This window comes from Hippichthys cyanospilos, chromosome 11 (genome assembly GCF_059441005.1).
Source record: "Hippichthys cyanospilos isolate Australia breed blue-spotted pipefish chromosome 11, RoL_Hcya_1.0, whole genome shotgun sequence".
In the NCBI taxonomy this organism is placed as follows: domain Eukaryota; kingdom Metazoa; phylum Chordata; class Actinopteri; order Syngnathiformes; family Syngnathidae; genus Hippichthys; species Hippichthys cyanospilos.
In genome coordinates this window covers 7,064,049-7,090,313 of record NC_142379.1, presented here as the reverse complement: position 1 = coordinate 7,090,313, position 26,265 = coordinate 7,064,049, and the positions used below count along the sequence as shown (strand labels likewise).

The 26,265-nt window shown below is 37.2% G+C and overlaps 1 protein-coding gene across 1 annotated transcript in view; it reads left to right on the top strand.

Annotated features, from left to right (window-relative positions):
- Positions 1-26,265, top strand: part of LOC148415662 (chloride channel protein 2-like) — a 78,506-nt gene that overhangs the window by 31,971 nt on the left and 20,270 nt on the right. The window contains exons 3-15 of the mRNA XM_088427253.1: positions 92-223; positions 394-522; positions 1,771-1,904; positions 2,697-2,774; positions 4,806-4,884; positions 6,083-6,208; positions 7,444-7,528; positions 9,246-9,347; positions 9,852-9,936; positions 10,428-10,583; positions 16,600-16,669; positions 16,862-16,972; positions 19,139-19,352. Coding sequence (XP_088283379.1) covers positions 92-223; positions 394-522; positions 1,771-1,904; positions 2,697-2,774; positions 4,806-4,884; positions 6,083-6,208; positions 7,444-7,528; positions 9,246-9,347; positions 9,852-9,936; positions 10,428-10,583; positions 16,600-16,669; positions 16,862-16,972; positions 19,139-19,352 — 1,501 coding nt within the window. The remainder of the gene's footprint in view (positions 1-91; positions 224-393; positions 523-1,770; positions 1,905-2,696; positions 2,775-4,805; positions 4,885-6,082; positions 6,209-7,443; positions 7,529-9,245; positions 9,348-9,851; positions 9,937-10,427; positions 10,584-16,599; positions 16,670-16,861; positions 16,973-19,138; positions 19,353-26,265) is intronic.

Below are 26,265 nucleotides of genomic sequence, written 5' to 3'. Positions count from 1 at the left end.
TCAACTGGGATCTGTAGACCTTTGTAGGCACTGAAGTTCTTGTTCTGTATTGGGATCTTCTAACCTGAGAATGCTGGGTTCTTGTCTTTAGTTTGCACTGTTCGCTGCCAGAAGTTCCTGATCTCACGGGTTGGGGAGGACTGGATCTTCCTTATCCTGCTGGGACTCCTCATGGCGTTGGTCAGCTGGGTGGTGGACTTCTGCATAGCCATCTGCCTTCAAGGTGAGACATTTTGAACAGCTAGACGTGCAGTACAGAGGTGAGATGATGTTTTTCGCGGATGTGTGCATCTAAAATCCGTAGGGCTGTCACTTGGACATTATTCGACAATTTTTATAAATACTGTGACTGTTTAATTGTGGTGTTGGTTAAATTTATTTGTGTCTCCACAGCACAGAAGTGGATGTACGGTGGCCTGGATAGTAATGTTTTCCTGCAATATCTGGCATGGGTCACATACCCTGTAGTTCTCATCACCTTCTCAGCTGGCTTCACTCAGATTCTTGCTCCGCAAGCTGTTGGTAAGATTAAATACAAGAAGCAGAGAATGTACATGTTGACACATTCTTCGATTAAACGCGTTTAGGAATTGGTCATTTTAGGGGTGGAACAAATTAGGGGTGTTTTTTCTGCTTGTGTACATGTCAGAAAAAATGTTAAACCAAACACAGCAACACTTGTCAATGACAGTAAATCACGCCAGAACGGCGGTGAGTCGAACTTCAAAATAAAATTTGGTTCACCAAATAATTCATGGGCTTGAAAATCTTGGTACGCTTTATTTTGAAGTTGTTCCCAGCAACGTAGCAGCTTGATTGGTTTTGCTAATGCAAATGTTGTTCCTGTTCTAAACGCCAAATCAGGGCGCTAACAAATGACTTCATTACACGGATATAAACATTGACATACAGCACATTTACTGTTTTTCTAAAAGTACAAGTCACATGGCTGATAAGTCGACCCCATCTTTTTGACGTCGGTTTGCGTGAGCTGTACAAAAACACGAGTAAAAGTCTAGCCCTGACTTAAGTGGATACGTAGATCACAGCTGTCTAGTTAAAACAGATGCTGTGCGTTATTAAAATGATGAAATTATGGGACTTTTACTGGCATTTCGACATCGTATATCGTGTATCATACTGTTGTGGTTATAGGGGGTGAAAACGAGACAAGTGTGAGATGATTTTAAGCCTTTTAAATGCAAGCTATGACTTATTTCTAATTTGAATACGATGGTCCGTTTTGAGTTTTGCGGTTACGCTATAGAAAATAGTTTGATAGTCGTAAATGGCTCTGACTACCTTGATGCTTACAGCACAAGTGCCGTTACTACTGATCACATTTTAACAAACCGTGCTGACTCTAATGTACGTTTTCAGCTGATAAATTAGTCTCTTATACTAAAACTTATAGGGAGAGGTTAAGAGAAGGAGGAGGAAAATATTATTTGATTAGATTCTTCTGTAGGATAGACAAATACCAAAAACGCTAGGGAGCTTCATCCCTAATTTTTATTATTTATTTTTTGAGGTTAATTAACAACTTTTTTATTATTTTTTTGAACAACACCTGCTTTTTTGTCACTCTTAAGTGAAGTGTAATACCATTACCAGTTTAGCATTTTATTATAATATTTGAACAACTTACTTTATTTGAAGAAAGAAAACTACAAAAAACAGGTGCCCATGTAGCTTTCAAGATATTAAGTGTTAAAGGAAAAAAAGGATGGATGTGTAAATCTTTCCTTTCACCTTTTCTGATCCCTTTAGGTTCCGGTATCCCAGAAATGAAGACCATCTTACGAGGAGTGGTTCTAAAGGAATACCTCACCTTCAAAACGTTTGTGGCTAAAGTCATTGGGCTAACCTGCGCCTTGGGCAGTGGCATGCCGCTGGGCAAGGAGGTAATAATAACTACACGCTAAAAAACACGTCAGCTCAAATAAAAAAAATGTTTGGTCAAGTCCAGTCATTATAAACTGATGAAGTGTGACAGTAACCTTTGTTGGTGTGAATATATACAGAATTATAATGGCACTATTGCACAAATCTAACTCGTTTAATTGAAAATGCATGTAATATTGCATTGTCCCATTCTGGAATAATAATAATCCACAATCTGATTATCAGGATTCACTTACTCTCCTCAAGAGTGTAGTAGTGTAGTGGAAGTGAAGTGTTTTGTTGGCGCTGTACAACTTTTCAAACTTTTGTTGATATTGGTTATGAAATCTTCTGGAAATTCTGCTATATTCTTGACATGTATCCTACTTTCCTGCAGCACGAATTACAAATGATTCACAAGTGGCAATCCACAGGCAAATCTGCTGGTACTAGTCTGCGGAAATGAGAGAGCGTGAGAAGGAAATTCCTGCTTTCACTAGAGACACTTTTTAAACCAAGTGAGAGGCAAAGGGATGCTTGGTACTATAGTCGATGTGGATATGCATTTTTTTTAATACTATTATCAGATAACTCAATTATCACAGCAATGCATACATCAGAACAGTAATGTAGATATATATATATATATATATATATATATATATATATATATATATATATATATATATATATATATATATATATATATATATAATTGCCCCATACCTTTTTTGTATTGCTCTCAAAGTTTGAATTCTACATTAAAAATGAAGATATGATTATTTTAATGATTCTATCCTATTTCTCTCCAGGGTCCATTTGTCCACATCGCCAGTTTGTGTGCAGCTCTCCTCAGCAAGTTCATGTCTCTATTTGGAGGAATTTATGAGGTATCTCCTGTCGGTGTTATTCTTAACACTTTACTGAAAGCGGTCTTGCTATGTTATAACCCATCGTAGTCATATATTTTAATTAACTATACTGTAGTATACCAAAGAAAAGACTAGCGTTAAAGATACTATATAAAACAATTACCATAGAGAGTTTGAGAAGTTTCTGTTAAAAAGCATTCACTGACCAGTATTGAGCTTTTGAATTCCATGTTTACACGCTCGCCGATGGATGGAATTTTGGGATGGTTGGTAGATGTCCCAAATGACGCTGTGGTGTCAACAAGAGACTTGTGGAGTGACGTTTAAGCCTAAAATTTACATGACCTGGAAAATAGGCGGATTTTTTACTGGTCATTTCCTTTCATGATGTTACATGAATTGTGCTCTGTCAGTAAAATGTCTTTTACAAGACAACACAGCCGGTGCAGCAGAAAATTTCTTCGAAGCTGAGGCCATAAAAGGACAGACTGTGTGAAGACGTAGTGCGGCCACCGACGTTCCCTGACCTCAACCCTCTAGAGAACTTGTGAAGCATGGTTAAAAGAAAAATCTATAAAGATGGTGGTATACTGTACCCCCGTAAAGAAACTCTGGGAAGGATTTCTTGTCTCTTTAAAAGGGACAGAGGTAGAGACCATATCCATGGATTTAGAAGTTCCATGGATGAGAGCTGTTAAAGTCTTCCAATGATTCCAATGTCATACTTTATGTAATGATAGAAATAAGACATTGTTTGTTAATGTTGAATATTGTAAACGATTATGCACAAACAACATTGGTTACAGTAACCTTGTTATGGTTGGGGTTACATAAATGTTGACGCTCAAAGCACTTTTTTATTATAGATTTTATTGACCGTAAAGTGAACGAGAACAACATGCATCATAATTCGGAGCACAGTGTATTAGGTAATTGATGATTTTCAATCTGATTAAGAATGTATGCAGATGAAGGTGAAGAATGAAAGCAAGCTAGCATCCAATCCATCCATCCATCCCTTTTTTTTTTTTTTTTAAAGTCCAGATTCTGGACTGGTTGGCAGCAAGCGACGGGACTAAGTGGAGACATTAGTGTTGTTTATTTAGCTGTATTTTTTGGACCATGAGATACGCTTTTTTGTCTTGTTTTGACTGGTCCAGTTCGATTTTAAAATTAGAGCTTTGGCTGGCACCTAAAGTCCTCATTCCCTGAGTTGACTGCAGCAAATGTGTTCTCGTCTTTTTAGTTTAAAATATCTTACCTTAACTACAATTTTGCTTGGATCTTGGTCATCGGTAGAATCCTCGTCACTTATTCTATCTTTTGATGAGTTTTTTTTTTTTTTTAATATACAGTGTGTATACCATATTTTCCACACGATAAGGCACACTTAAAATCCTTACTTTTTTTTTTTTTAAAGCTGACGGTGCGCCTTATAGTCCAGTGCGCCTTATAGAACATATCCTAACTGCAATAAACTGCTGACTTCTCTGATCATTAAGTTGACATTCCCTTGAGCGCAGCTCCATCTAGTGGATACATAACAGAATGCAAATGCAGCCCTAGCCAACACTGTAGTTTTGATTCCATGCGCACCTAAAAGCCTTAAACACATAACTTCTGGGAAAAAATGAAACGTTGTTTATTCAGTTTCGGAGTGTACAGAGCTGTGGAATTTCTGTGCGATCATTACACACTTAGCTATACTTAGCAAGGGGTAGGCGTCAGTCACATTTGGGTGGATCGGAGTGGCGTTTAGAGGCCTTGAGATAAAATGAACAAAGCCTGACATGACCAAAAGGGTCTGACCCTCGGCTTTAATCACTCCGGTTATTTGCCCTATGTAGTTCACACTCCGTTTTGTTATCTTCCATATTGTGTGCTGCACTGCTATTCATTATTTGTCATCTCAGATTATTATGAAGAATGTAAAATCTTGGGGGTCATATTTCCAATCTGTTCTTTATGTAATTACCTCCAACAACCCTGCAGGTCTAAAACTGACTGGAATGTATAACTATTTTTTGTGTCTGTGCGTGTGTGATTCAGAATGAGTCAAGGAACATTGAGATGCTGGCAGCAGCCTGTGCAGTGGGAGTTGGTTGCTGTTTTGCAGCCCCAATAGGAGGTGAGTTGCTTGCCAAATGACTAGTTGATCAATAATCAAATCCTATAAGCATTAGGTTCTGTAATTCCTATGTAACACAATAACGCCACTGCTTTTGCTGTAGCTACTTTACTTTCTTGGCAAGGCTTACTCTTGCATTTGTGTTACCCGTTGTTGGCTCTGCGTCACTTTTTCGTTGACGAAAAACATTAAGGAGCTGACCGTTGTTATCGTCATTTCCATGAAAGTTGATTTGCTTTAACCCTTTCAGGCTCAAATAAAATGTTAGTAAAAAATGGCCCGGAAAATATTCATGTTGAATAATAAAGGAATTCTCATTTCATTGTTACAAATACAGTGGACCAGTCACGGCGTCCCTGGCTTACGTTTTTTTTCACTTTACGAAGTGGAATACTACGTCCTCTTTTTACGGCATTTTTCCCCACTTTATGGCATCGACAATTACAAAATTCAAACTTGGCGGTCAGTGTGCACGAGTATGACTCTGCAAGTCGCAACATGCTCAAACGTCACTGCGTGCGTCACTGAAATCAAATAAAATGCTAGTCTGCTATCATCACATTGTCACTAAGATGCCGGTATGCTAAAGACTTGATCTTTCGTGAATGCTAACAATATCAATATCAATTTAAATGTGCATTTTACTGCTTAATTAAAAGTTGAATGGGTTAGCCATGGGTCCCAAGATTGCTAAGTATGTTAAAGGAAGAATTAAGAAGATGATTATTATAGAAATGAAGCTGGAGATAATCAAGAACTACAAAGAAAGTTAAGCTAGGCTAGGCTACCTTCGCTTGGAATATGACCGTAACTAGCTCAAGTCACATATATATATATATATATATATATATATATATATATATATATATATATATATATATATATATATATATATTTTTTTATGACATTATTTAATTATGTACATGCATATTATTATATACAAGTTTCACTTACTATACTATTTTGTTACCAATTTTTAATATGTATATGAAATTTTGATTTTTTTTTTTCCTGGGGTTTTATATGCATTAGCTAATTACCATAGGTTTTTATTGCCCGCCTTACGATCTCAACTCCAGAATGGATTACTTTCGTATGGCGGGGGTCCACTGAATGCAACTGCCTGAAGAGTGTTAAATGTAAATCTTTGTCAAATTTGAAGTCATTTCATGACACGCATTGTCCGTTTCTTTTTTAGGCGTGTTGTTCAGTATTGAAGTAACATCCACATTCTTTGCCGTGAGGAACTATTGGAGAGGTTTCTTTGCCGCCACCTTCAGTGCCTTCATCTTCAGAGTGCTTGCTGTCTGGAACAGAGATGAAGGTAAGACAGAAATGAGTGCATTGCCTCTTGTTTACAGTATCACTTGGAAGTCACAAGGCATATACATTTGTGGTCAAACATTTATATTTGCACATAGAGGGTGTGAATGCCATTGTGGTTTCTAGTTTTTTATTTGGGCAATATTGTTTCAAGCGAGTTGAATACAGATAACATTGGTTCTGTTTTTTTAGCTAAAGAAAAATCTACGCAGCGCATAAGCGATAGATAACATCTGCAAACAGCTAAACCTACACTAAGATATAAGCGGCTATTTCTAACTAAACAATCACCCCAACACTCATTTTGTTTTTTTTGTTTTTTTACTTTTTATGAGTATTCAGCTTCTGAATTAATTTCAGAATATAATTGTCGGTAAGTCCACAAGCATGTCAAACTTGAGCATTAATTTCTATGACGTTAGGTGTGTATAAGCATACTGCTAAATGAATCAAAATTCTTAAAATAATGTAATTTTCTTATCATAATGAGGACATGTTACTTTCTCACCACAATCGTTGAATTTTTTGTTCAGAACAGCCAGGACGAACAACTGCTGTCTTACATCTTAGCGCTAATGTTAAATTCCAAATCAAAGCTAACATTTTGCTACTGTAGTCTCTTGGGGTCTCACTGAGCTTCAGTCAAATATTTTATGAAGTATTACATGATACCGATGACAACGTTCCGGCACATATCCTTTCCTTGAAGAGCACCTACAACTCGAATTGTACAACTACGACTTTAAAGACTTAAAGTATACTGTATAATGTTGAAAGGACGGTGTATAAAGTTGAAGAAAACAAACCATTAAAATTATCTTGTTTTTTTTCCTTTTTCTTTGTTTTGCATACATTTAGAATCCCTTCAGACAAAATATTGCAATGCATGTAAATGAGATGTGTTGAATAATTATCCATGGATAATCTCATCCAAGAGTGACTCGGAAGTTCAAACCTGCAGCCAATTACAAAATATGGCATGCTTATTTCCTCTAGTGATGAGCGAGAATTAAGTCACATCCGTTCATATAATTAGCGAAACTTTTTGTGCTCTTTTGTGCTTCTTTATCTTTAATTAGGAACTGAGTACACTATATTTAACTTCATCTGATGAAAAGACAATACATTTTTCTTTAAGTGAGAGTTTTCTCATTTTGATTACCACTTTCTCATTGTTATGATTATTGATTTACTTTACTTTTTGTGTGTGTTTGTGTGTGTTTTTTCTTTTTCTAGAGACCATCACGGCCCTTTTCAAAACTCGTTTCCGGCTAGATTTCCCATTTGACCTCCAGGAGTTGCCGGCTTTTGCTGTTATTGGGTGAGTTTTCTTGGCTCAGGAAATACTGCACGGCGTATGAGTTAAATGGGTTATTTTGAAATACATTATTCTTCATTGTAAAACCCAGCAAGTTAAGATTTTACACAATGCAACAATGGATGCGTAAAGATTTTTTACATCTTATAAACCTGCATGACGAATATGAATCGCCATGCGTTTTCCTTCATGAGCAATCAAGAGTCTCATTCTACAATCCTGCTGTCTTATGTAGTATCTGAATTGAAGAGTTAAGAGGCTACTTGATTTGATAGGGCAACCCGGTGGTGAGGAAAAAGAAAAAAGAGTAATAGAAAAAAAATTGAACATAGGACAAGAAATAATGAAGGTTTTTGTGCTACGATTATCACCAAAATGATCATTGGTTGCATCACAATATTAATAAAATAATTTTAAATGAAAACAAAGAACATCAAGAGTCCAAAAATATATTCCAAAACGTTGATGAATAACATGATGAATAATCGTGATCTCAATATTGACCAAAGTAATCGTGATTAATATTTTGGCCATAATCGCGTAGCCCTAATTCGAATTTTTTTCATAAGCAAAACCCCACACTATGTACTCAAAATGATGACTGTGATATATTTAGCTGTGGGATGATACACAATCATGAACTTTTCTAAAGACTGAAAAGCATTCCCTCCTTTCTCATGTTTATTCTCCAACAAAAAATGTGCCAGCGCCAGCCTCCTTTTCAGCATTCATTTAATCTGAATGAAAACAGGAAAACACCTTTTCAAAGCCTGATTAACTCTAGATTGGCAGAGGTACAGTCGTTCAGATCGAATTCATTTTGTTTTCATTCACAGGGTTTAGCTATTTCTTTTTAGCATGGATGAAGAGTTTTTTGGAACTAGAAATGTGCTTCTCTCTTTCCCTACCTCTGTTAACATCGAAACCTGTATGAGTCATCTTACATGGATAATTTATCTTGTAACAGTTGCTAATGCACTGAGGGGTATCTTTTATATCCTCCTTTGCCCGGGAGGCATTTTTTAGGACTCTGATTGAGAGTTGTTTACAACAAAGAAGCTAAGGGAGGTATGGAAGGGTCGAAAACACTTCTTCAGAAGAAAATCTGTGTCAATCTCAAGCAACGTTTAATGCTCTTCGGACTTTTACTTTTATTGATTGGAGGTTTTGACACCTGCTAAACATAAGTTGTGGTCAGAAGTTTATTTAAATGGGTATTGAAGTCATAAATTATGAAGTTTTGGGGAATTTTGGCTGGAGCATCTCCACTGAATGGTTGCCACAGTGACTGACCCTTTTTCATGGTTGTAACGTATGTCTCAAAAGCCAAAAGTGTCACCGGTCGCCATCTCTTGTCAGAGTACTGCAATTGTGCCCAGTTCTGGAACTAACAGACTTTGACAGCTCCTGTACAAAGAGGCTTTTTGAGTGGACAGCAGATTGTTTTCCGTCCATTAAATCTGTTGGTTCCAGGTTCAGTAAATGACGGATCCACTATAATAATAGTATTTTTATAAAAATATGTATATATACATATATAGAAATACTCGTCTTACATTTTAATTTCTCTTCTATATTAAATCTGCCCAAGGTTCACTTAAGGAACCTGTCGTAAGGATGCTGTCGTTGTTCTTTTTTTCTTCACCGATGAGTCATCAATATTAGGGCTCTCTCTGCATCCACATATTTTTTTCCAATACATATTCATCTCTCTTTGCAGAATCGCCAGTGGTTTTGGTGGGGCTTTATTTGTGTACCTGAACCGCCTCATTGTCCAGTTCATCAGGAATCAAAAGGCAATCAACAGATTCCTCATGAAAAAGTGAGTATTATACAATGTTTAAAGTTTCCTGAATCCCGAAATCCAACTACAGTATTCCCTCACCGCTTCATGGTATTTTCCCCAAAATATAGTTGTGCGGAAAGTCAAATGATTTTTATACCTTAAATGCAGCGTTCAGGACACTTTATGTTACTGTTCTACAGAAGCAACAGAAACATGAGCAAAAAACCAAACAACACAGAATGTGAAAATACAAATCAAAGACCAACAAAAATCCAGAAACGAAAAGAACAACAACAACAAAAAACAACACAACCAAAACACCACAGAGCATAACTGTCATACAAAACTGCATTTGTCTTGGAGATACTTGGTGTAAAAAGTTTGAGAATTGATGTAATGTAAGGTGAATCTAAGATTAAATCATATGGATTGATGAAATGCACTTTTGAGAATGTACCAAACGAATCAATCTCATTTCTTTTTTTGTTTCACTTATTATTTTTTTTTCATCACTGTTTCTGGGTCATGTTTTTCTCTCAGACGTCTTCTGTATCCAGCACTGGTAACTCTACTAGTTTCTACGCTAACATTTCCCCCTGGCTTTGGACAGTTCATGGCAGGCAAGGTAGGTGTCAACATCTCTATTGCAACTATTACCCAAAGGAATTTATAAAAATAAGTGTATAATGTGAACATATCTTGAAATTGTTGTTGCAAATAAAAATAAGATCTATCCATCTGAACAAGATGGAAGCCCAAACAGAAAACCACCACATATTCATGTTTTAGCATATCGTCTATTTTTTACCTGATAGGAGACATGTATCTGAAGCTTTGGTTTAACCTACACAGCACCGCTTTTCACGTGCATCCAAAACGTTCTCATAACCTTCTCTCATATCAATATTCATCATCCTTTAAGATCAGCTCCAAGTAAAGTCATCTTAATCCCCCTGTGTGCTATCTCAAGTATTTGACATTTCTTTATACATTATCAGTTAATCATACCGTGTCTAAATCTTCTCAAAAGTCCAATGCACAGCAGATTGTAATTATTCTTACATGACCTTACTGAATAAAGGCTTCACCCAAAATGATACCTGTTGTGGCCTGCAGCTCACCCAGAAGGAATCGCTGGTGACGTTGCTTGACAACCGCACTTGGGCCAAACAGGGAATCGCTGAAGAGTTTGACTACATTGGACACTCTCAGGCTTGGCAACATCCGCAGGTCAACGTTTTTGTCACGCTGGTGATCTTCATTGTCATGAAGGTAGGTGACAAATGCAAAGAAATGTACAACTAAAATTATTACTTCATATCTACTCTCTACTTTACCAAAATGAATAACTAATCCATCATATCAATTTACATAAGCTAACTACCAATAGGAGAACTATTTGCATGTCAACAAATATGTGTTGACTATGTTTTGTCATAATTTAGGGCTGTGCAATAAAGCAAATTAATTTGAATGATTTGTAGAGGATAAGAAAATGAGCTAAATTGATTTATTGAACTCATAAGCACATATGGAAAACAATAAAATTAAGGAACAGAAAAAAAAAACAATAGATATAGCAATTTAGTAGATGAAGTACATGTTCAAAAGGTGCAGGAAAAAGTTCAAGAACTTCGAGAAGTTACATGATATATAAATACTAGGTAAATTATGCATAATAAAATAGTGTAATATGTCATAAATAAAACAAAACAAATACATGCCTCTTCACAATTTTCTACAGAATATCAAGTTTTATACATGATTCATATATTTAAGTAACACTTTTTTAAACCCTTTTTTGAAGAAAATATATGATCCACATTTTTTTTTCAGATCCATCCCACAAATCATGATATTACAAGTGTTAGAATGCTTGGATATTTACAAAGTGTGTTTACATTGTTACTAACATTTTTGTGGCATTCAAGCAAGTTCTGCGCAGGCTTTTAATAGCTTCTTTTTTTTTTTCCCCCACTCATGCAAGCTGTGCATATTTCTTGATTATCTCCAGCTTCATTTCCATAGCAATGATCTTCTTACTACTCCCGTTAACATCCTTAGCAAACTTGGGACCCATGGCTAACCAATTCAAGTTTGAATTAAGCACTAAAATGCACAATAAATACGATATTGTAAGCATTCACGCGAGATCAAATCTTTAGCATATTAATGGCACATCTTAGTGACGCCCACCAATAGAAGGACAGTATCTTAGTGACAGTATGACGCCGACCTATAACAGGCCAGCATTTTAGTGACGTATGAGCATGGTGTGACTCGCAGTCATACGCACACCAAGTTTGAATTTTGTAACTGTTGTTAATGCTGTAAAGCGGGGAAAATAACATAAAGAGGGGACAAAAAAAGTTAGTTTTCCACTTTGTAACGTAAAAAAAAAAAATGTAAGCCAGGGACGCCGCGACCCGGGGGTCCACTGTACATGTCTTTCGTTTTGTCATACACACACATTTCTGTGTGAAATGGAATAAACATACTGTCCCTGAGGTCCTAGGCAAGTTCAGTAAAATTCCAAGACTTTTGAGACAAAATGTCGAACAATAACATAAGATAAAATAAATACGGTAAAGAAAGAAGGGAGATGATTCACAAATTTGTATTTTGTACATTCACAACATTCAGACGTTTCTATTATTATCATGCAATTCTCATGTCTGCAGTACCTTCCTGAATATGTGGGCATTTACTGACTCACCCCCGCTTCCCCAACAGCACAGACAAATGCCAGAATGTTACATCACATACACACGCATGTACACACATATGCACACACTTCTCTCAAAGTGTGTCTGTAATGTCTCTGCCTAATTACGGCCTTTGGTTTTCTCGGATTCAGAGTGGTGATTTTCAAGGAGAAATTGCTCTCTTTTTCTCCGTCTCCTTAATGAATAGCTCTTTCATTCAACATGGCAGCCATCTTGTCCTGGTGCTTTTTTCCGAGCAAACTTTCATTCCAACTTCCAAACTTTAGCATGGGGGAGGCTTGCCTTCAGACCCCAAAGACGTTGAATTAATCAGTGGTTGTAACAGTGAGAAAAAAAATGCTGTGTGCTTAAAACGCTGTGTTCACAAAGCAAGATTTTTTTTGCACACGCTGGCACAAATCTGGCATACCTCGTAGCTGAATCACATTATGGTGGAAAGCAATCATGAAAACGGTTTACTCCTATTTGTAGTTTGCACTTTGATGTGCGTGGGGTTTATGGGGTTATTTGTTTCATCTTATGACACACAACATACACACTGAACTTCTTAGTTTAGTTAGGAATTTGGGACTTAAAAAAAAAAACCTCTCAAATTCATAATCGAAATTAAATACACACTTCCTAGATGTTACAATGGCTTCTATCTAAGTAGACAGACCACTATCAATGCACTATCAACAGCGGCCAGAGGCGGCGCTAAAAAACAAAGACAAGGCACAAACAAACGAGGCAAAAAAATGTATCTCTTAAAAGATAAACAATCTCAGTTCCAAAACACCCAAATCATCTCACGGATCCCCTGCAGTCAGGCCATGGACTCCCGTGGATTTGTGGACTCCACTTTGAGTCATTTCTTTGTAAACTTCTTACAAATATGATTATGAATGGATTGTAATTACAATAAAAACTATGATATTGTTTAGGACCTAAATGTACTTTTTACCATATAGTAAGGCTTTGCAAAATGTCTTCGTACAAACACACGCTTTCTGATTTATTTAATCTAAAGATGTGACGCATAGTGTGTGTGTAGTTCATGTTTTGCAGCCCATTCATTAAACTGCCACGTTTGAGAATGTTGGCTGGGCTGCAAAGCTCCTGAAAGAAACTCTATCCAAACATTATGCTACTTTTTAAATATTATTTTAAACCATATTATGTTATTTCACATAATGCCATAATGAGCATACGTTTGCTGATGCAAAATAAGTGAACGAGCTATTGGTTTCTATTACTTTACATTCACATTACATCATCAGTTTCCACTCTGCGGGAATGTTATGTAAGATCACCGCTTGTGACACCTGGGAACAAGGTGTCCACACAAAGCTATAACCTAACCCACTCATGTACTTTATCTTCTTGTTAAAGGAAAGGCAGAGCAGGTGTTGTTGTATGTAAGAACTGCATATTTATTTTGGAATGAACAGAATGACTGAGATTTTAAAAAAAAATAGAAAATAAAAACGTACAATCAATCACTTTTCTCTGGTTATATTAAACTCGTAGGTTTATCTCATCCCATGTGAAACGATCATACAAGCAGGTGTTGAAATGGATTATATTTCTCGTAAGTAATAAATTAGGATTGAGAGTATTAATTACATGAGAGCAAAATCTAATTTCACTTAGCTATTTTAAACCTGCGGGGAAAAAATAAATTGAGTGAAAAAAAAAAATGAAGCTGTTATGGCAAACGGATTGCAAAGACTATCCTATTAGACATTTGTACTCCATTTTTTGATCCTACTTGTCCTCAGTATGGTTTTATTTGACCTGAACTTTATTCCAGGTGACTTTGGACAATAAACAACAACGCTTGAAAGATGCTACAAGTTTTACAGTTATGATACACTTATGATTTACACCAGGGGTTTCAAAACATTTTGGACGTAGGGATTCCTTTTAGAAAACAAATTTTCCAGGGTTCCGCATTGCAAATGTTTGCGGGAAAAAAAAAAAATTAAGCCTAACATAAGTGCGCCTTTTGTTTTGACAACAAGTACAAAAACAACATTGTAAAATAAAATGCCTCTTTAGCTTTGCCGGCTTCGTCGCCTCGTTAGCAAGCAAATGTAGACAACAATTGCATTTTGACAAATGTAAAAATTATTACGTTTTTAAAACTATATTATACTGGTTTGATTCAATTGCTTTAATAAATAGTATTAATAGTTTCACAATTTAATATAAAATGAAATGATGTATATCTTTTTTTTTTTATTAATAACCCAAATTATTTCACGGACCCCTGTATTCAGCGGACCTCACATTGTAGATCAAATTCCAGTCCTGGGAGGCCAGTATCCTGCATGTTTTTGATGTTTTTTTTTTCTCAAGGCCACCTGATTCAAATATTGGGACCCTTTTCAAGCTCCTGCCTAGCTTGTTGACGTGCTAATTATTCGAATCAGGTGTATTGGGAAGAGACACCCGGAAAACATGCTGGATACCGACCTTCCAGGACTGGAGTTTGAGACCTGTGAACCACTTGTTCCTAACCAGTTCAATAAAGGTCAGAGAAAGTTATAAGCTCCCAGTTTTTTTACTGCTATAAAGATTTTAGCGCAGGAAGATGATGTTAAAGGGAAAACGATGAGACCACGGAGGACAATCAAATAATCTGCCTTGTTCTTTGTCCATCCCATTTAGGTTATTCATTTCTCAAATTCGCCGGTGCGTGACAACGGCTTCGGATTGCGGGTCCGCATGCACCTTTTACACACACTTTTGTGCGTACGTGTGCATGATGCGGGGTGTGAAAAAGACTGCAGCGTAGGGTTACAGCAGAAGATCTGATACTTTGCGGTGGCAGTCGGCCTTAATTACATCTGGCTATAGACACAGCGCAGGGAGCGGATGAGGGAGAAGACTGGAAGCGTGCAGGGATGTGGTGACAGCGACTGTAATTAAGAAGTCTATTTGAAATCTTCAGATTATTACATTGATGAGGTCTGTAATGGCTGACTTGTAAACTCATTTGTAAACCTTCATTTATGCATACAAACAAGAACAGCATTTATTCTCTAAAGGAATTCCACTGCTTTAACTCTATGGCCTCTGGAAGTTGAAGTTTGTTTATTAAAATTTTAAAATCATCACCATATTATATGACTGCATTGAATGAAAGCAGTTAATTCACCAATTTAAAAATCAATGGGGAAATAGGTCAATCTTGAAAAAAAAAAATGGCAGAAAACTACATGGGTTGTTTACAAGACACGTTTACAATATTTATTAACTTTTTAATTGTGGTGTTTAAAGAGCTAATCCATTTATTTAGCGATTTGTAGCCGTAAAAGTAATATTTTTTTGTAATGAACTCCTAGTAACAGCAAATTTCAAACACTGCTTTAGTCTAACACTTGAATATATTTGAAAGAAATATATAAATAAGTAACAGGGATTAAATTTGTGGACTCTTAAAAATGTAAAATTGGGTTTGATGGATTCAATGACTTCATTTGATAACTATATTAGTTTTGTTGCATATTTATTATTTTTTAAAACCTATTTTTTTTTTCTCTTTCTGTCAACTGAAAATGATATCTGTGTAAATATCAATTATGGTGCAGTTTATGAATGTCACATGACCAACAGGTGAGCTTTGATTGGTCATTAGCCGAGCAGAAGCGATGTCATTTTCACTCGATAGCAAGTTGTTGTTCAGGAATCATTATAATAAATTTGTCACATTATAATTTAGTTATCAAAGTAGTTATAGACAAAAAAACTATTACATTTTTACTGGTAAAAAAGGCAAAATAAATGGAATGTTTTTTTTTGTTAAAACAGATTTTAGATCAGTATTTATTAAGTTTATCTAAATAATTTTTAATAACCTTTTAAATAAATGTTTGATGGGTTTATTTCTTCCATTAAAGTCAAATTGTCCAGAATAATTGACAATAATCAATTTGATTTTCTTGGGCCATAATTGCCCAGCCCCACCAGATTCGTCTGTTTATTAGCTGGGAGACAGATTGTATTTGATTGACATCCTCAAACACACAAAAAAAATCTGAATTCAGTAACATTAATGGATTACCATACTCACAGACTGACCAAAGGAAAACAACACAAGAATCCAAATTCCTGTTTTTTTATCATTCCCCTAAATTTAATTAATTCGATTGCTCTTTTCTTTCCTGCTGTAGTCCATATTCACTTATCACAAGTGTGCATATATACAGCATGTCTATCTATAATTTAACAAATTCAATAATGCATTTTCTGACGCTAAAACCAGAAGGTCCCCGCCTACATTCCCTATGGCAGTATTTATATTTTCTGTTTACTTCTTTTCTCATTACTTGTCCAATCGCTTAATGCAGTATTGTTCGATCGTTAGAACCTGCGCATTATTCACAGCTCATTAGAAGGTCTGTCAAATTAAGGGGGAACGTGACAAGCTAATCTAACTTGAGCAATAAGCTCCATACCGCTGCCTCATCATTGCCAGGAGAGGATTCCGCTAGCTGTCATTGAGATAGCAGGCACAAGCTAATTGAATACTTAGTTTTCCTTCTAATTTCCTAAATCTTCATTATTTTCTTCCCAAGTTCTGGATGTCTGCACTTGCCACAACTATTCCAGTACCCTGTGGGGCCTTCATGCCAGTATTTGTAATAGGTAAGGTACCACCATGCATATGGATGTTTGCATCTTAACCTTTAAAAATGAGGATTCCTCATAGGACCAGCGTAAGCCTATCTATTTTTATCAAGAAATTATAATCGGGTTTATTCTTGGCTAGAATGTAGTCAGAGCACAAATACTTTACACTTGTATTATTAATTGCTTCATTAAAATTCAATTATATAGGAGCGGCATTTGGTCGGCTGGTGGGAGAAAGCATGGCAGCCTGGTTCCCAGATGGCATCAACACAGATGGTACCATCTACCCCATCGTACCAGGAGGTTATGCTGTCGTGGGTAAGCAAAAACACGCTAACTTTTTATTTCTAGTCCTGCTCCACCTGTTTTTAAATCATCCTGCATTGCAAATTTGATTGGGAATGTGTTCCCTAACCAGGATCATCTAAACCAGAGGTTTTCATACTTTGTTCCATCAAGGGCATTTGTACAATATGTACAATTTTAACATTGAAGTGTTTTCAATCGAGGTTTAAAAAATGTGAAAATTGTGACCAATCCGCATAGTGGGGTTTTCTTTTATAAGCATGCCAAGCCTCTAGGTGGCAGTATTGGTGCCAACTTTTGTCCAGTCAGAAGGAAACTCCGCCTCTTAACCTACCCGGTGTCTGTGGCAGGAAATAAAGAAGAATAATGATGTAAAACTACACGTAAACGTGGATTCCGAGAATTTGGCAAATCTCCACTTTGGTCCAAGTTTTTGAGCCCTTTTGATTGGGGAACATATAAAAGATAGGGCAAACTGGAGACATTAACTGCCTGTTTGCAAAAACCCTGGCTACGTATAGACCATGGGTGTCAAACTCTAGTCCACGGGTGACAGTATCCTGCATATTTTTGATCCTTCTCCCTAAAACACACCTGATTCAAACGATTAGGATCATATTCAAGCTCCTGCAGAGCTTGCTGATGAGCCAATCATTGGAATCAGATGTTTTGGGAAGAGAAAGCTGAAAAACATGCACCTGTGTTGTAGACTGTACCTAAAGATAAGAAAACTGAACAGGCGGGGTCACATGACTAACAAAAATGTGTAAAACGGGTCAGTAAAATATTTTTTCAGTATTCTACTGACCTATATTCAATCAAATAATCTCCTACTGTAAAACAGGCATTACAGGTCGATCAATCAGTGAACATCAGCATGACTCACTCGTCTGCCATGTTTACACGCACCCGCCGCAGAGCTCGGACCGTCGCCCTGCGGCTCGGAAACCCGAGCCCTTTCAGATGAGCTGTCACCCGCATGCAGTTAATTTGATCGTACCATTAGCGGCTGCCAGTTGTGTTTATTGTCTTCTGATTATTCTGTTGTTGTGGTCCACTACAACTAATGACTCAGGCCTTAGCATTCTGATGAGCCTCTTGAATTCCGCTGAGCAGCTTGCGGTGCATGCTGAACGCGAAGATGGGACACAGCATCCATCAGAGGGGGCAAATTGGAAGCACGCAGTTGGCTTTAATTATATGAGCAAACAATGAACGCTCCAACTTTGGAATACCATTTGTTTTACTTGGCTTTGTACCCTTTTTCACTTTATTCTAATGCTTTCATTCCTCCGCTATCCCCACCTTCCCATCAGCCCCAAGTATTTATCTCAGTCTTTTGACAGGTCTGATCCGTTTTGCCGGTTGAGCAGTGAAGGCTCACTTCTCTTTATGCTCCTCTGTCGCTCCAGTGCAGCCTTTGTATTGTTATCCACACATTTTATTGGTCAGAAACGATATGGAAATATTGAACTTCTCTTTTAATTGAATTAGTTGAAAAGGAGTTCTTCCACGAGGAGAATATTAGAGTGAATTAGTTTGAGGAAAAATAGCACGCAGTCTTTTTTTGAGCAGATGATCACTATTCATTGCTTTCTATCTTCTGCAATAATTAAGAATGGTTTTGGAAATGTCATGTTAAGGAAATAACAGTATGAGATGACGTTGGAAATGACCAAGGGTCAGTAACCTGCGGCTCCGGAGCCGAGTGTGGTTCTTTGATCCTTATGATGCGGCCCTCCCGGTTTGGGAAAATAGACTACGCGGATGGCGTAACAAGCGACGCGTTTAGAATTGCAGTCAATAACATTTGTGTGATTGGGCGACATCTGTAGAAATGGCAACTTTTGTGACCGACCTCAAAAATCCGTATAAAATCCAGTCTCGTGCAATGCGGCAATTAATTTTAAATATTTTCCGGAAGACAATTTGTGTTAAAGCACACACGGGTTTTATCTTTGTGTTTTATTTTGTTATTGTTTTTTGTATGTGTTTTTTAGCTTGTTTGTTCTCATTGGATAATTTGTCAGTTGTAAATACAGTCACTGGTGGAATGATGACATTGCTTTTACAAGGCCTCCAGGTTGGACATGAGCTCATGTCTCATTCCAAGCCAATTTTTATGTCAACAATTGTTTGGTTGTTTGCCCAGCTCACTGCCCTATTCCCCATGTCCAGGTGCGGCAGCATTGTCTGGAGCAGTCACCCATACGGTTTCCACCGCAGTGATTGTGTTTGAGCTGACTGGGCAGATCTCTCACATCCTGCCCGTGATGATAGCGGTGATTCTCGCCAACGCGGTGGCGCAATCCTTGCAGCCCTCCCTCTACGACTCCATCATACGGATCAAGAAGCTGCCCTATCTTCCAGAGCTGGGATGGGGACACCACGAGTAAGTAAAGTGGACATTGTTGAAGAGACATTTCGGTACATGGCACAGTGTGTATGTCTGTTATATTTATCTTCAAAATACTTTTGTGGTGGCTCCATGTGTTGATGAAGAAGGGTTTGTCATTGCATCACTTGAAAGAATAGATGAAATATCTTTATTGATGTAGGTTTTAAAATATTTCCAATGTTATGTATGGTTAACAATACAAACAAGGAAAATGGTACTTGGTGAAAACATCTAAAAAATTAAATGGATGCCAGAAAGTTGATTCACATAATCAAGATTCTTATATACTACCATTGAGAATAAAATGTCCCCAAATCAATATTGTAAATTAAAAAAAAATCTGCTTCCTTTTAGCTTCCGCGTAACTACGCTGTATGCGCACTACTAGAGGGAACAAACATCACTTTACACGTCAACGGTAGTCAATGAAATTAGATATCAAAATAAACACACCAAGTAATGCATGAATGTCAATGCAGTAGCTATAGTAGGCTCTTATTTTGAAGTCGGCCTTTGTCATTACTAGCTAGCTTTACGCCTATCTGTGACTTTTTATTGCCATCATCATGTCTCTACTGACGTCAGTACACCTCCATGAAAAAAATCATATTCAATCGCTGATAAATTATGCTAAGAATTACCAGTCAATTATCATATCATTGTACGATCCAGCGCCAGTCTCCAGCCTTAGTGCTAGCCACTAACCACATGGTGCATTCAAATGCAGTCGGACTTTTCAAACTCAGACAGAAAAAAATGTTGTGAAACCGTTAGATGTTAAAATCAGTCAGTAGATCCCTTATGTTTAAAATATCTCATCAAATAACAACACTTTTGTAGTCCATTCTAGTGGCTACGTCAATGAATCAGACTAAACATTTTTAAAAAGTAGCAGTTTTGGTCCACATGATGTTTTTGTGGAAAAGGGGTATTTGTTTACAATTTAAAACTTTTTTTTTTTTTTTTTAAATAATCCTCTGAGCTGATTTGTAGGGACACACAAAGTAAACAAGTCCTGGGTGAGGAGCCAAACAAATAACGCAGAATAATGTTTGACTCTCTTCCACGCTATCTGTCTGAGTGCAGACCGTCCATGACCTGACCCTCCATCAGTGAAAGACGGCGAATAGTTAGATAATTGCCGACTCTAATGAGTTTGAGTGGTTGTCTTTTTTTTGCCGGCTGTGAACTCAAAATCAATCCACTGTGTCCCGCATCTCATCCAAGTCAGCTAGGTTATGCTCTAGCTAACCGGCCTTAGAAAATGAATGAAATTGCTCAATAAATACAAACTGAATGAAATTTTACTAGGATTCTCATGAGAATATTTTACTGTGCGTCATACAACGCAGCCCCTGGCCTTAAGTCACCTGGGATAGGCTCCGCCTTCACAATGACTTGAATATAGGATGGATGAATGGAATGATGTAGGATTTACATAATATGTAGGATGTGCCCTTATTAATTGATAGTTAATACTTAGCAGTTTATTCAACTGGAATTATGACTTAAATGTGCTTTACGAGAAGGCGGGAGGTTTGGCTCAATAGCTCATTGCTGGATTGTTTTTTAATTGCCTTTACTCCCTTTAATAATGTATAGCAACCAAACAGCACTGAAAAGAATTGGCAGCTGCCGGAGATCAGTGAAACAGCACAAATTTCCCCTTTTCTTAATCGTCTGGAACCTTTTATTGTTATGGATGTTGCCAAATCATTAGGCAACAATGATAGCTTGGAAGCATCATTTACAAATTGAGAGTAATGAGATTTTTTTTTTAATTATTATTATTAAATCCTCCATCTGTTCATCATTGTGTGGCCTTCCCCTGAGGTGCCTCCTTCTGGCCACTTTTTTGAAGACATCTATTTCTTCATCCACAACTCAGTTGAACTCCACAATCCATTTCTTCATTACGTATTCCTCCTCTCTCACATTGGCTTACTTTTCCTCTATCTCCTCCTACTGTATGTAAGAACACAAAATCAACGTATCATCAACGTTTTTTTCAACTTGCATGTTCGTACTGATTGCTTGTAAGACATCATTTGTAGCTGATATTTATTTTTTTTTATACAGTAGGAACTGCATGATTAAACACAATCGTTTCTGCGATAATGCCAATTACAAAACATACCTTAAAAAGCAGTTTTTACATCTTTATATTCCATTAAAATTCACACTAGCTTTGATAATTTATCATATCCCCCTGCCTATTCATTTGTGTTCACTAGTGGACATTATTTCGTCCTACCCTACAAAGTCCCAGTGTGCTCAATGGAGGACAGTCTGGCCTTTCCGATGTGACGCATTTGGGTGGGATGCACTCAACCTTTCTGTTTTACTCAGATAAAATGTCAAATGCAACAAAACACAAGTGCCAAGACTGGCTCTCAGAGGATATATATTACACGTTTAAAGTGTTATACACACTTTGCAAACCAGCTTTGGGATCTGACAAGACTTAATATTGTAAATAGCTCTCCAAGAGAACACAGAAAGACCGAGTGTGCCATTCTCATTACTCTCTATGGGACAGAGTGTCCTTATTTACACCCTCCATCGATCCATCCATTTTCTATACCTCATTTTTGGTCATGGATTAACTGAAGCCTATCCTATCTGAATTTGGGTCAAAGGTGGGGCTCACCCTCAATTGGTCACCAAGTGATTACATATCACATATGAGAGAAACATTTATAGTCACATTAGTTCAATGTGCATCTTGGCAAGTCTGTATATTTAATTAGTATTGTTAAATGGGCTTTCATTTATTTTACACTTTTTCTAGCGTGTTCACAATAGTCGGGGATCAAACCCACAACGTCCCGGTTCCGAGATTATCACTCTGCCACTGAGCAATGCACACATAAAAACAAGACTTCCTCTATAGTGTTTTATAGCCAATCCAATTGAAAGCCCAAGGTTGCTTTAGATAGTCAATTCATTCGATGTCAGTGATGTATATTCATGTTTTTTAAAAGTCCAGACATTCAATCCCAGGTGCTTATGTATTGATTCAAAATTAAAATTATCTGGAAATTAATGTCCATAACGTACTTAATTATCGATTGTCCGGACTCCTGAAAAACATAAAAAGACATCCCTGGCAATATGTGAGTTAAGTTAAAAACATGTATCTATCTGAACACTAGCTATTAATATTTTTGCAAAATAAATGAATAAATAAATTATAGATATTATTATAAGTATTGGCAGCTCGGTGGCACAGTGAATAGCACCTCCGCCTCACAATTAAAGGTATCCGAGTTCAAAACCACCTCGCTCCGGCCTGTCTGTGTCAAGTTTGTAGTTTCTCCCCGTGCCTGCCTGAAGTCATTAAGGGCACTCCAGCTCCTTCCCGCACTCCAAAAACATGCATGACAGATGTATTAGACATACCAAATTGTCCTTAGGTGTGACTAGAGAGAGCGCTGGTAGATTAAAAAAAAAAAAAAAAAACGGACATGTGGTTGTGGCACAGCAGAGAAAAGGAAATACTGTAGGATATGCGGCCTCCTCGAAGCTGAATGTGTTTTTCACTCAAACTGGAAAATATCCACCTCACCCCCGCACATCTACCCGCCCACACACACAGGAACACTTGTGTAACGGCAGGCTGTGTGATGCGCCCAACGGAGGCTATGTGCCTTTGCTCGCACGTTCACTGAGATGAGAGGACTCCAATTTTTGAGGGCTGTGTGTTACTGTGAACTTTAATGTTGATATATATTTGAACGGTCGTATTGGTTTTCCTAACGCTGAGTTCTCCCTTTCGGTATTAGAGGGGCAATTTAGAAAATCATGGGAACAGTTACATAACTACAATCTGTATGTATGTGTGTGCATCTCTGTGGGCGTGTGTGAGTTATCTGTCACTGTATTTCTCAAGATTTTACTGTGCAGATTTTGGTTGGTTGAATTGGCCACTTTGCATATTCACTTTGGGTGAATCCACATTCATTTTCTTCACAGAGAATGAATGCACACATACACACACACACATACACACACACATGCATCGTTTCTCTCTGCCCTTGAAGATATGGATGACCCTTGCGCTTGGATTTCTCACCTTATAAATCTGTTATCTGTTGCTCAGATCTGTAAGATGACGCGTACAGCAAAACTGATCAGATGAATCATCCATTAAAGTGCGGTGGAAGCTTCAATTAAAGGAGAACTAATCAAATCAGAACTGATCAGCTTCCACTTTTCCACGCGGAGTTATGTCTTAGGTGTAGACATTACCAAAGGTATTGCTTTATTCTATTTCATCTACCACAAAAAGCAAAGGTCTGACTGATTGTAGGACGCAGTATTCAAAAGGGGTTATCGATACTTTTTCACTGATTTAAAGTTTTCAAATGGCAAATTAACTTAGTGGCCTAGTTTTCTTTTTTTTTCAATCATGTTAATCTATTTTTAAACTTTAACCTTAGGCTTTTTGTATACTGATTAAATCCATTTGGGGGTTGGAAAGCAAAGGTCGATCACAACCTGAAGTAGCTGTCATTGTGCATAACCTAATAGGCAGTGTTGGGTGTAATGCATTACTTTTTACTGTAACACAGTAATGTGATCTATTACACATGTAAAAAAAAAAAAAAAGTAATATTGTACTCCTTACAAATAAGAGTAAAATAATGCATTACAATGCATTTTTAGCCTGAAAGTGGTAGGGGTCGTGAGATCTCAGGAGAAAAGTCTGGGGCAAATGTTTACTTACGCACAATACCAATTATGTAGGCTAGCTGCTAACATTAGCCCCACCTTTTATTGGCTACCTAAGGCAACCTTTTATTGGCTATCTAATGAGCGTAATGAGTTCCATTTAGAATAGCAGATCCATATTTCCAGTAATGTTGGCCTGAGTAATATAAAAGTAATGCAACAGTAGTGTAATGCATTACATTTCAAACACAGTAATATTGTAATGTAAATAATTACTTTAAAATGACCATAATAAATAATGCATTACAGTTTTGAAGTAACTTGCCCAACACTGCTAATAGGCTCCTGTTGTGGATGGAAGGGCAGGAAGATGTGAAAATTGAGGGACATGTGAGAGTTGTCGATAATTAGTGTATTTAACTTTAAAAAAAAGAAAAAAGCCCTGGGGGCACCTTTGGATAAAGAGAAGAGTGATATTAGTCTCAAACAATCCCTTGACAGCACAAACTAATTAATCTATCAGACAAACATTTGGACACTCATTTAGGAGTAGGAAAAGCCACAATATGTAAAACGCATCATTATGTCCACATTGAGAATGTTTTCAACCTTTTGTAACCAGCTGTCGTACGTTGTCCCTTATAGCATCCTTTGCTGTTGTTGTAGTTTTGTTTGTCTTGGGTTTCTTTACTGACTCCTGAGGGTGCTAACACTGAGCAGTATTTAGGACTGTTCATAATTCTCTTTAGCTTGACTAATGTTCCTGTTCCAGCTGAACAGCATGTTCTGGCTCCCACCATGAATCACTGTAGAAATGGTGTTTTCCTGATGTTATGATTGAAAATTTCAACTCTGGGCTCATTGACCCACAACACTTTTTTTTTTTTTTTTCCCCCCAAAAGAAAAGGCTTGTGTCTTGCAACCCTTCTCTATTGCCCAGAAATATGAACACGGATGCTGTCACATCCAGTATGCTAACATAAACAGTTTCGGGGGTACCATATTTTTCTACACGATGAAGACTGTCTCCACTGTGTGATATTTATCACCTTGGAAATTCTTTTACATCCCTCTCTTGACGATTGCCTTTGAACAGTGAGGTGCCTCTGAAGTTGTGGAATCTCTCTGCGGAACATGGCTTATGTGATAAGATGTGATGAGAAATCTTCAGAAAAAGCACGGTGAAACATGTGCTGTATTTAAGGTTAATCAAGAGGCACTTTTTCAAGGAAAAACTCCCGTTTAACATGCATTTGAACATGATTAAATTTGATGCTTGATTCATTCTGAGCATAGCCACATATAAGTGGTTGTACACACTTGAGCAATCACAGTGTCTAGTTTATTTTTGCATTTTCCATTTTCCATTTTCTCAATGGAGCTGTACAGGTTAACAATTAGGTTGTTGTTTTTTTTTTTCCTCAAAATGAAGGGCAAAGTTGTGACCTATAAGCGGTAACTTAAAGATCATGTGTGTGTGTGTGTGTGTGTATATATATATATATATATATATATATATATATATATATATATATATATATATATATATATATATATGCTTCAAGTGCATTCAATGATACACTGATGAGGCATTAACTGACCACTCACAATGTGGGGAATCTGAAACACACTTAACTTGCATCAAATTACAGAATTTACGGATATGAACACAAGAAAACATGACAAATTTACAAAAGATGAGATTGATTCTGTTTTGCTATAGTTTTTATGTTGTCGCCAAAATCTTGGTGCGTCCTATTCACGGTAATGTAGAAAATACCAAAAGTTGACCCTTAAATTAAGAGTGCATCCTGAATGTGTGGAATTACGGAACAGGGGTAAGTGCCTTTCCTATATCTATAAAATATATAATGCTTTTCAAAAGGTCATAGGTCTTTGTCAGGTTGACTGGTAGCATATTTCACCCTTTTTGATCTTTTATTCTAAAGCGATAGGGTCATATAGTCATTATGTTGACTTTGTATGAAAGGGAGGTCAATGTATTGAGTGGTAACTGCAAGGAGAACAGAGTTGGCCGGAACCTGGTTGCTGGCACAATTATTAGGCTTGGCAGCAGAAATGTCAAGCAACTGCTGCCTCGTTTGCAAGATTTGGCAAGCACAGACAGGATGAGAGCTGAGTGTTTATGAGTGGTGTACAATTCTGCTGATGCATGTGTCCGCGTGGCCATGCCATCACTGCCGCTAACATCCAGTAGGCACTAACAGTTACC